Here is a 12178-nt window from a genome sequence, read left to right on the forward strand (position 1 = left end):
GGCAGATTTATACTCCATATGCTTCATATCCTCCAAATCTCTTCATGAAAGTAATCTCAGCAGTCAAACTCTGAACATCCTACAGGCACTTCTTATGGTTCAGAAGTGATCCTCCTCTGGCCTGGCTCATGTTACCCAAAGCAGTCAGGCCAGCTGTGAAGGATGTGATTCAGTTACCCAAAGAGGTAGCTCGTTTCCAAGCAAACACTGGATTACTTTATAGACTACACAGGCTTGCTGTCAGCAGGGAACCTGGTTGCCACTGGCAACTAGATTTGGCCAAGGCGACCCAGACATTTCCTCTTGCAACCAGGTGGATCAGAAACCTCAATTTAAAAGATTCCCTAGCAACACAAGTCAAACTCTTAAAAAAACAACACCATTCAGTAGGATCACTTCAACACTTCAAAACCTTAGCACTCAGCTCCTCCATTGCTATCTTTTTGGTACACAATCAGGACCCAGTAAGTTAAGACTAGATGGCCCATGCTCAGAGTGTGGCCTTCAATTTACTTTTCCTTTCCCAGATGCAGAGTGCTAAAGTGAAGTCTATATGTATTGATCTAGAAGATTCATATCCCAATTTTTGATCAAATTATTCTCAAAAGTTCTTAGATGAGATTTTAATAATGTGTGTGCACAATACACAGGAAAAGCCACACAATCCAGCAAACCTTAGTCCCAGCCCAGTATGCTTCCCCTCAGCCCTGTGGTCCAAGGGCAACAGACAGTAGGAACAGAGTGTTCTTTCTGGCTGGGAGGCGGGTGGAAAGAAAGCTTTGTGTATTTACAGAAGAAGCTGAGGTATGCTGGTGCCTCACTATCAAATTACTTTGCAATGATTTTGAAGACTATGCAAGATTGCTTACATTAAAGGTATTAGTGGGGGAAATAAGGCACTTTATTAATACAGTGGTACCTCGGGTTACATATGCTTCAGGTTGCATACGCTTCAGGTTACAGACTCGGCTAACCCCGAAATAGTGTTTCAGGTTAAGAACTTTGCTTCAGGATGAGAACAGAAATTGTGCTCCGGCGGTGCGGCGGCAGTGGGAGGCCCCATTAGCTAAAGTGGTGCTTCAGATTAAGAACAGTTTCAGGTTAAGTACAGACCTCCGGAACGAATTATTTAACCCGAGGTACCACTGTACTTGAAGATCAAATATTATATCACATACTATTGGGGCGAATTCTGCCAGTAAACATCTCTTGCATTAGGAGCAGAAAGAAAGGAAAGAGGATATTAATGGATGTGCCATGGCCTGCACTGTTAGGTGTAGCAATTATGAAGCGGCCGGGGTGGGGGGAGGTTGTGTGCCTTGTGCCTTTGTTCAGTTAGTCTGTAAAAGGGAAAACAGCGATGATTATAGGCATCATGGTGCCTGTGGCTTTTCTAAAGGTACCTATCTGGTATTACACCGAAGTGGGGAGATATTTGGGGTATTAAAACTGTAATCCCAGAACTGAGTTTTTTAAAGGTGTTCACTCCAAAGTTTCAGATTAGAGATCCACCCCCCAAAAAAGGTGGTTTTTAAAATGCAAGGATATTATGATAACAACTTTTGAGGACTCATCTGCAAAGCTAGCCTAATTTCATCATACCGTTAATATCCTACAAATGAGTACCATATTTTTCGCTCTATAAGACGCACCCGACCATAAGACGCACCTAGTTTTTAGAGGAGGTAAACAAGCAGCAAGAAAGCAATGCAAAGCCTCGTGAGCGAAGAGGCAGGAGTGCTCCAGCTGCGCTCAAGAGGCTTTGCGTGGCTATCCCTGAAGCCAGGAGAACAAGAGGGATCGGTGCACACCAATCCCTCTTGCTCTCCTGGCTTCAGCGATAGCTGCGCAGCCTGCATTCGCTCCATAAGATGCACACACATTTCCCCTTACTTTTTAGGAGGAGAAAAGTGCGTCTTATAGAGTGAAAAATACGGTAATTATGGATATGCACAGGAAAACAGGCTTGTGGATGATTAGGAGCCTTTTAAATGTTGCGGCCTTTTGTTCTGCAAGACTAGACTACAGTGTGGCTCAGTCATCTACAAATACTATCCCACTTCTAAATTACCACTTACCTATTTGTTTGGAAGCTTGTAGTATTGTCTTTAAATCTTCAAGTACGGATTGTTTGTTTTCCTTGGCTGAATTTTCATCAACAAAGCTAACTATTTTCTTCCAGGTAAGACCAGAGTTCAGTTGCTCTTCTTGCAATTTGGTTCTTTTATTCTGAAGATATATATATATATATAACACAAGTAGTCAGAAAGGTTCATTTTCTTTGAAAAAAGGTATTCTATATGGTAAGAAAAGGATTGTTTTCAAATACTTCCAAACGCTATCTACCTATTGCTTAACAGAGCTGAAAGTTCCAAATGCTAGCACATTATTCATGTGTTAAAAATGATTACTTTTAAAACAACACATAAAAATCTAGTGATAAAATTGCATGCTTGAATCTCACACTGTTCTATTAGTCATTTCAGCATTCATCACTCTTTAGCCATTCCTTTAAACTTGACTGGGAGAAGGGGGGAGGCAAGGAGAGTAGCTGTTACCAGGCAGAGTTTAAAGCAGTGATGGCCAAACTTGGCCCTCCAGGTGTTTGGGGACTACAACTCCCATCACCCCTAGCTAACAGGATCAGTGGTCAGGGATAATGGGAATTGTAGTCCCAAAACAGCTGGAGGGCCAAGTTTGGCCATCACTGGTTTAAAGCACTAGTAAGAGATGAGCTTTGGGAGTAGCTTTAATTCTGAACCACTCTTCACTTATGGCTCTATGAATCTGGGTTCTAACCATAGTTAAGGAGTAGGTCTGTGTTCAACATATTGCTAAGTGATGGGCTAATTTTATCCAAGGATTATAGAATTATAAATTATAGATTAACCCTGGCTAGCGAGTATAGTTTTAACTGTTGTTTATAAACCATAGTTCAGCTGAAGGACCAGGTTTGGAAAATCAGCTTTAGCTAATGATTAACTAAATCATGGCTTATAAACCATGCCAATCTCTAATGATTGACAATGGGATTCATGAATCATCTTCTATCTAAAATTTGACTTCTCCCTATTTTTCCCCCTGCCCAATCTTCCCCTTCCCCAAACCCCTCTCTGATTTGGGAAAATATGAAATACAACTGACTGATCCATCCTATACCATTTCCCCCCTTTTTCAAAAGGACCCCACTGGAGAATGTAAACAATTCTCCTTCTCCAACACTGATACCACCCTTCATTCCAGCAGCCAATCACAGTCCCTTTTTGAGATTCTTTCCATTCTCATGCAGTTTAAGGGGGGGGGGGCTGCTATTGCCAGAAAAAACAGGCACCTAAAAAAAGCTGCACAGATTATTATTAAATAGAGCTAGTATTCCAACTCTTCTTTGAGAGCCATCAGAAGATTATTTAAGAAAAAATGCATTAAAGTGCTGTACAGTATGTTCCTTAAATTTATGCTATATTAGTTGTTGCTGATGCTTGTTTCAGTGAATGGATTCTCTTTTAATGGTTCATTTAGTAGTGCACTTACACAATTTCAAATGACATGAAAAGAGAGGGCCAAATTGATGCTCTAGTTATAGTGATGAAAGAATGGAATAGAGGTAAGATTAGAGGAGTTACTCTGGGCTTATAGCGACATGACGGAAATCAGAATCAGCTCTGAAGTGCTTGGGTAGGTGTACGCGTAGGCGTAGATGGCATCTCAGTATCAAATTGCCAGATGCCAATTTGTTTCTTTTCAATTTACTTTGAACAGAAGATGCCATTGGCTGGAAATGACTATTTGTGCTATTTTGCCTTTTGTTTCAGGAGTGTCTGCTATTGGTTAAAAGTTTTAGCTTTTCACTTTCTAGAGAGATCAGCAGCTCTATCGCCATAGCCCATTAAAAACAAAGCAAAAGGATTACAGTGGTACCTCTGGATGCAAACGGGATCCGTTCCGGAGCCCCGTTCGCATCCTGAAGCGAACGCAACCCGCGTCCGCGAGCCTGCGATGCTCAGGTCACGATTTGCCGCTTCCACGTATCCATGTGACGTCATTTTGAGCATCTGCGCATGCGCGAGCAGCGAAACCCGGAAGTAATGCGCTCCGTTACTTCCGGGTCACCATGGAGTACAACCCGAAAAGCCTTAACCTGAAGTGACTTCAACGTAAGGTTTGACTTTATTTTCTCATGTATGCCCAGTGATATGGGTTTTCCAGAAAGTTTTATCTGTTTCAGCCTGCCACTCCACTCATGAGCCTGGTAAGACCTGAGATCTCATGGCATCCCCCATGGTCTGCCTAATTTGGCCTAGGAGCTAGACGTTATACTTGCCTGCACTACAGATTACTGGTTGGCCAGTGACAAACTGAAGGTCAGAACTAACCCATAGAATGTCACACACTGGTATGTCCACAGATGCTAGGAATGGAAAACTGTAGAAAAATATTGCACGCACATACAACTGTGTGACATTAAAATGACTTTTCGAAGTTACAAAATTTATGGCACTACTGCATCCCTTCAGAGCTCTATCCTCTCCTGTGTGAGCTTTAAAAAAAGATTAATGGTTTTTTTTGGGGGGGGGAAATAGATAAAGCACATAATCTGAGGCAAAGCTGTTGACAAAATGACTGAATATAATAAGCAACTAAAAACATTAAAATAATTCTCAATATTTAAGTTTTGAACAAATAAATTACCGTTAAGTCAGCAGATTCTTCACTGTAATCATCTTGTTTAGTGACATTTGAAAAGGAGCGCAGGGCTCCTGTTAGGCGAGGAAGGGCCATTTATTACCCATTCAGTGATCCATATGATGAGACATTAAATTCATCTCCAACAGGTAAACCTCCAAAAAGAACATCAAAATCACAGTTAAGTTTTGCCAGTGCTTTGGGAACTTCTCAGTTTAAGTAAATAAACTATTTTATGTAAACAAATGGATGTACACTCAGAGCCTCTGTCTATAACCTATGAAAATTCTTGAAGAATAGGTGAGATCCCTACAGACTGGAGACAGGCAAATGTTGTCCCCATCTTAGAACTGTACAATCATAGAATCATAGAGTTGGAAGGTACCCTGAGGATCATTTAGTCTAAACCCCTACAACACAGAAATATGCAGCTGTCCCATACCAGGGATTGAACCTGTGATCTTGGCATTATCAGCACCATGCTCTAACCAACTGAGCTATCCAAAAGATATCTTCAAAAAGTGGGGGAAAAGAAAACCCAGGTCACCAACTAGTCACCTTGACATCGATAGCAGGAAAGGTCCTAGAGCACATAATTAAACAGTCTGTCTGTGAGCACTTAGCAAAGCATGCTATGATTATTACAACCCAGCATAGTTTCTCGAAAGAAGTAATGTCGCATGAATCTCATGTGAAAGGAATCTAGGGGTCTTGGTAGATAGACCACAACCTGCACCAATAGAAGTATAGTGTCCTGATCAAGGGAAATAATACTACTGCTCTATTTTCCCTTGGTCAGACCATACCTGGGGCTCTATGTCCAGTTCTGGGTACCACAATTTAAGAAGGAAGTTGACAAGCTAAACCATGTGCAAAGGAGGGCAGCCAAGATGATCAAGGGTCTGGAAACGGAGCCTTATGAGGAGCGGTTGAGGGAAGCGGATATGTTTGGCCTGGAAAAGAGGAGACTGAGAGGAGATATGATAGCCATCTTCAAATATCTAAAGGGCTGTCACATGAAAGATGGAGAAAACCTGTTTTCTCCTGCTCCAAAGGATGGAACCCAGACCGATGGCTTCAAGTTACAAGAAAGGAGATTCCAACTAAACATCTGGAAGAACTTTCTGACAATAAGAGCTTTTTAACAGTGGAATAGACTCCCTTGGAGGGTGATGGATTCCCCTCCCTTGGAGGTTTTCAAGCAGAGGTTGGATTGCCATCTGCCATGGTTGCACTGCAGGGGGCTGGACTAGATGATCTTCGGGATCCCTTCCAACTCTGCAATTCTATGATTCTGTGTATAGGATTGTACTTCGTCTTAAACCAGCAGGCAAGAACTTTAGAAAAGGAAATTGCTTTAAATTATTTGATGAAATAATATAACACAAGGAGCATTATAAACTTATTATAAATTGATAAATTCATTTTCACTAATTAACAGATAAAGCATACGTACATGCACTGAGTAGGCAAATAACATCAGGAATTTTATGGTACAGCAGCAGCTAAGTCATACTGTGCCAATGACTGAATACATTTCCTTAGGCTCCAATTGTATTCATATTTACCGGGGAGTAAGTCCCATTGAACTCAATGGGGGTGACTGCCAAGTAGATATTAAAGGACTACATTATTAACATCTGATTTATTACGTGGGAATGATAAGTCTACCCCCAAAAATCAACACATGTACACAGACTTAGAATACCATCTGTATTTTTGACAGAGAATAGCCACAACTGATACCCCACCAAATTTCAAGCTGTAAAAGTTATTTTACACTCGGTATATAGTCTATAAAATGGAAATCATATGGGCACAGCAGCCTTAGATACTCCAGTAGAGAAGGTTTTAGTAGTGAATGATGAGGTGCTGTGGCAAAGCCAACCTGATGCTGCCTTTACATTGTACATGCACCACAATGAGCTCCTGCTGCCTTGGCCCTCCCCTTCTCAGAAAGCCCCAGCAACCTGCTGTGTTGAGGAGCAGGAAACACAATGGAGAACCGCATTCTCCACCTTACCAACCATTCCTAGAAGGTTCCAAAGTCTAAGACAGGTATAGGCAAACTCGGCCCTCCAGATGTTTTTGGGACTACAACTCCCATCATCCCTCACCACTGGTCCTGTTAGCTAGGGATGATGGGAGTTGTAGTCCCAAAACACCTGGTGGGCCGAGTTTACCTATGCCTGGTTTAGGATCACAAAATGCACACAACATTGTATACTTGGTAGCAACTTAACATAACATTGGCTCCCTGCCAACTGCAGTTTGTAAACTGAGATCCAGGCTAAGGAAGATGCACTTCCCTCATTGTCTGGTGCATTTTCCCCATTTCCCTCCAACCATATTCAGCATTAAACATGATTCAGCTTTACAGTTTCACCTGTACAAATCATGGTTAACACTAACCAGGTTGTTCCTTAACCATTTGAAAATATGTTTCACTGCCCAGTGTAACTTGTTTGAGTGTTATCATAGTCAGCTTTGGGGCAGATGTAATACTGAACTGTAATTATGGCTAATGAGGGGATAGAGATTTGCACCAGATGGAAGAACAGAGTTAAGTATGTGTTCCCAAGGCTGGCTCTGAATTTGTAAAATACACAAAGCCAACATTACATCTTCACCAGGTCAATCATGGAAAGGAAATGTCAATGATTTAAGACATGCTGATTTTGTATGCATAAATACATACAGGACTGCATTAACTCAGAAGAGATGTGGTGCCACAAAGGGCTACAGGAGCAAGGAAAGTCACCTCTCATTGCCCTTCCACCAGTGGAGGCCTCCCATGAACAAAACTCTACTCATGGAATACTCCAACCATCAGGAGCAAACTGAAGATCCACATCAATATCTTTTCCTTAAAAGAAATTGTTGAAACTATCAAGCAACTGGAAGACTTCAGCACCCGGCAAATTGAAAAGGCTTAAATTCTTCAAGCAAGACTTTAGCAAGCCAAGTGAGTAGGGAACAAGCCCTGCTTCATGTCATTATCTCCAAAGCAAACCAAATAGTTGTGCTCTCGAATAGGAATAAAAGTAGTAGGAATAAAACCTACATACACATACCTAAGGCCAGTCACCAAGAACTTCCCAGGTTCCTGTCTCCTCTCTCCTGGGCATGTCATTCTCTCTTATCATTGCAATTTTCAAAGCCATAGAGAACATAAAAGTCTTTTAGCTACTCTGCTAACTGAAGAGCTTTTTTCATACTTTCTTATGGCCTTGGATCATGCAGTACTGGATCACCCACTTATAGTTAAGAGACTTTTAATGCTCCTGCAGAAGAGCACATTCTTTACACCAACAATTAATTTTCCATTTTGGGGACTACTTGCTACCTAGGATTTTTCCAGCCTTTGCAAAACTTACACAGAAGAGATTTTAGTTAGACGGATAACATGTGGACATGATGCTGTTATCAAGTCCTTTTGTTCCACCTTCATTTGTCAAGTCTTATTTGGTCCAAAAGCTCTCTGGATGGAAACAGAAGTACCACTTGCTTTACTCAGCTGTCAAGTATGGAGAGAACGCTTTTCCTATCCTCAGAAAATTTTAATGGAACTTCACTACACAACCAGTTGAGTGTCTATTTATGGTAGAATAAGCTGGAAACCAAAACAACTTCAACAAGAAATCAAAAGATTAAAGCAGCACATATCTTTCTTACTGATATTTATAATAGCTTCTCTTGCAAAAGTCTGCAAAATGCCCAAAAGCTACTTATTAGTAATATTTCACCCACTATGTCTGCCTTGTTTTCATCTTACTATAAACAACGGAACCAAAAGACTATTTATTTTATTCCTACTTAACCTAATTTGTATACAGTGGTACCTCAGGTTAAGAACTTAATTCGTTCTGGAGGTCTGTTTTTAACCTGAAACTGTTCTTAACCTGAAGCATCACTTTAGCTAATGGGGTCTCCCGCTGCTGCTGCTGCGCCACTGGAGCACGATTTCTGTTGTCATCCTGAAGCAAGGTTCTTAACCCGAGGTACTATTTCTGGGTTACTGGAGTCTGTAACCTGAAGCGTCTGTAACCTGAAGTGTCTGTAACCCAAGTTTACCCAAAATGTAAAATATACATTAAAATGCAAGATTCAGCAGCAAGTGTGACCAGTTTATCAGAAAAGACTACAATTAAAAAGCAAATAGGCATAATACTAGCCTTAAAAGGAAAAGGTAAAGGTACCCCTGACCGTTAGGTCCAGTCGCGGACTCTGGGGTTGCGCGCTCATCTCACTCTATAGGCCGAGGGAGCCCGCGTCTGTCCGCAGACAGCTTCCGGGTCATGTGGCCAGCATTCTGGCGAACCAGAGCAGTGCACGGAAAAACTGTTTACCTTCCCGCAGGAGCGGTACCTATTTATCTACTTGCACTTTGATGTGCTTTCGAACTGCTAGATGGGCAGGAGCTGGGACCGAGCAACAGGAGCTCACTCCGTCACGGGGATTCGAACTGCCAACCCTCTGATTGGCAACCCTTGACTCAGTGGTTTAGACCACAGCGCCTTACATATTCTTAATATAGGCAGCTGCCTTATACCAGGTTACACTATTTTACAACTAACCCAGTGTGATCTACTCAGACTGGGAGGTTCTTGCCAGTGTCACTGGTAAAGATCTTTGCCGTCACCTGCCCGATCCATTTAACTAGAAATGCCATGGGGCATGTAAAGTGTGTGTTCTGCCACTGATGTACCTCTGAGCCTCCCCAGATTATATAATCGGGAGTATTGAGAACACGTTTTATGTAGCCTGAGTAACAAATATACCAAAGGTGACCAGTCTTCATTGGCTTGATGGCCACATTCACTCTGGGGCTGCATGTCAGCAGTGGGTGTGGTCAAAAGTGGAAATGGCCATCCACCCTCTTGCACACCTCTAAACACACAAGGGTACAAAACCAATGTCCCACCTTTTCAACTGATCCATGCAGATGAACTAACTGAGAAGCAGCAATCTGTGTGGAATGGGACTATTTCTCCACTTAGCAAATAATCAATGTTATGCACAGGGAGGAAGTGATGTTGAGCTCTCTGCTGACTCGTGTGCTGTATCTACTTTTTTCTTCTACAACCACTGCCAAAATCAGTGGGGTGGGGTGAAAACTGCTTGGAGATGCGTTAGATTAGAACCTTATATAGCACCTATGGTGGGGGCAGTACTATTAAAATGCACTATTTGGCTCAAGGCCATCTACTTTGACTTAGTCACTGGGAGCCTGAATGGGGATGGGGAAAAGTAGCAAGTCATGACGTCTTTTTCCAAATATCCACCTATCCGCAAGTAGGAAGCCCGGGGCTCTCGCAGGCAGCCCGATTTAAGAGACGTCAGGCTCAGTTTTCCTTTAACTTGCAATGCCAGTCGCTTACCCCCCTCAGCGGTGACAAAAGCGGTCCCTTGCTTACTTGTTGATCTGCCCCGTTACCCAATGGACTTTACTCCCAAACGGCCACGAACAGGACCAGAGAGAACTGGGAGGTTTGCCTGCAATAATAAACACGACCGGGACCTAGAGGCAACCGAAGTGTCCCTAGACCAAAGTCGCACCCGAGTAAACGGGCGCGCAGGGCTGGGCTATAAAAGGCTGCGATCCCCGTCCTCTTCCTCGGGAGCGTGGGCCGCTGAATCCCGTGGCTACAAGAAGGGAGGGAAGCCACGAGAAGCGAGGGACGGGCCGGAGACTGTCGCTGCCTGGCTCCGATCCCGGCGGGAAGCCCTGCCCTGGGGGCGTCAGGGGCTCAGCAGGGCTGAGTCTTTCTCTCTCCCTCACACGGAGGGCGCCTCCTGCTCAGCCCCCAGCCGAGAAGCGGCTCCGTCCGGCTGCAGCTGCTGCCCGGCTTACCTTCTTCGCTTTGCTGCCACGCCGCTTCTCTCCCATGGAGGGCCGACGCTTACTATTTCGACCCAGCCGCTTCCGGGTTCCTCTCCTCGCGCAGCCGCGTTCCTCCCCTTCCGCCGGTTTTGCCGGCTGGGCCGAGGGGCGCCGCGCCGCGTGCGGAAAGCGCGGTGACGGCGGCGCGGCGCTTCGGCCGAGGCGTCAGCCAATGAACGTCCCCTCGTTATGGAAGGCTCCGCCCTCTCTCCTCAAGACTTCGACGTGCGCAAACCGCCCTCGGAGAATCCGACTTTCTCTTTCGTTTCCTGATGCGCCCCGGAGCTGAAGGCCAAATCTGCTGCCGGCAGGAAGAGGGGAGGGGAAATCCTGGTTCCGCCTCTGCTTGCGGGATAATAGTGGCAGCTGCCTATGTATAGGGAACAAGCGAAATTCAGAGCTGTGGCCGAGCTGCTTCCCAGTTGCCAACCGCACGTTCTGCGTGCAGAAGATCCCCCGTTCAATTTCTGGCATCTCCGGGTGGGCGGGGTATAAATAATAAATTATTAATTATTATACTAAGGTTGGGAATGGCTCGTGTCTGAAACCCTGGAGAGATGCTGTCGGTCAGACAATGCTGAGCCAAATGGAACAGTGAATGGTTTGACTCGGTCTAAGGCACCTTATTGCAAAGAGTCGTTGGCAATAAGTTTTTGTTTTGTTTTTAAAGCACCCAAAAACTTTAAATACAGATTAAATATGGGGAAGTGGGGATCCAGGCTGCCGTTTTGATGCTAATGACATTGTGTTGACACTGCAAAAAAGTCTGTGACTCCACAATGAGCAGGCATCTGGAAGCAGAGAGAGAGAGAGAATGATTCTCTGAAACATCTTTCATATCAATCAGGAACTGGAGCAGAAGATGGAATTTTCCACTTTTTAATGTCAATTTCATTACATCGATTATGAAGGCCTGTCATGTGGGTTTACCTATTTAGGAAAAGGTATAACTTGGATTTCTTGACTCAGGTGACTTTGACACATTTCAGGACATTCTTTGAAACATTCCAGCTGTGCATAGATCTGCAGAGCAAGTCAAGCCGTTTGACCAATGGATTTGAGCATAGTATTGTGACCAGAGATTGTAATTAATAAACTTCCTTAAATGCCTTAAGGCTTTTCTTCCTTCATACACTCTGCATGACATCAAAGTTTGCGTCTTAAGTCTATATGTTCTAATTTTAAAGAGAAAAAACTCTTCATTCCACCACCACCCCACATAGCTAGTTTGGTGCTACCCTATTTTTACTATACTTGTCTTTCAGTGGGTTTTATGTAAGTAGAAAAAAATATTTCTCACAACTTTTTCTTCTTAATTTTTCAAAGTTCTATATCTAAACACTCTCTCATGTTACAGCCAGGCTGCTGTCCAATATATAATAGAACTGAAGCTCCAGCCAAAAGAAAAGCATGAATGACAGAGGTGATTGTGGTGGGGAGGGGAAAGCAGGCAGATAAAGCCAAATACACAGGCTTCCCTTTGACAGAAGACGTCTGTTCAGATCACAGTGTACAGAGTTTAGTGACATGACGGGCTGTTGCTTGATATGTCAAATGTTTCACCATGACTGGACTACAATTTTAATTCTGCAGTGCACTATGTGGAAGACT

At 43.4% G+C, this 12178-nt stretch overlaps 1 protein-coding gene across 2 annotated transcripts in view; it reads right to left on the bottom strand.

Annotated features, from left to right (window-relative positions):
• The window catches only part of ASCC3 (activating signal cointegrator 1 complex subunit 3), a 203282-nt gene extending 192621 nt beyond the window's left edge, over positions 1-10661 (bottom strand). The window contains exons 1-3 of one of the 2 annotated variants that reach the window (XM_053381539.1): positions 10538-10661; positions 4690-4838; positions 2079-2229 (exon numbers count right to left, since the gene is read on the bottom strand). In XM_053381539.1, the coding sequence (XP_053237514.1) occupies positions 2079-2229; positions 4690-4779 (241 nt within the window). In that variant the 5' untranslated portion in view covers positions 4780-4838; positions 10538-10661. The remainder of the gene's footprint in view (positions 1-2078; positions 2230-4689; positions 4839-10537) is intronic. The other variant, XM_053381540.1, reaches the window with a different exon arrangement.
• Positions 10662-12178: the final 1517 nt, after the last annotated feature.

This window comes from Podarcis raffonei, chromosome 3 (genome assembly GCF_027172205.1).
Source record: "Podarcis raffonei isolate rPodRaf1 chromosome 3, rPodRaf1.pri, whole genome shotgun sequence".
Taxonomy (NCBI): Eukaryota; Metazoa; Chordata; class Lepidosauria; order Squamata; family Lacertidae; genus Podarcis; species Podarcis raffonei.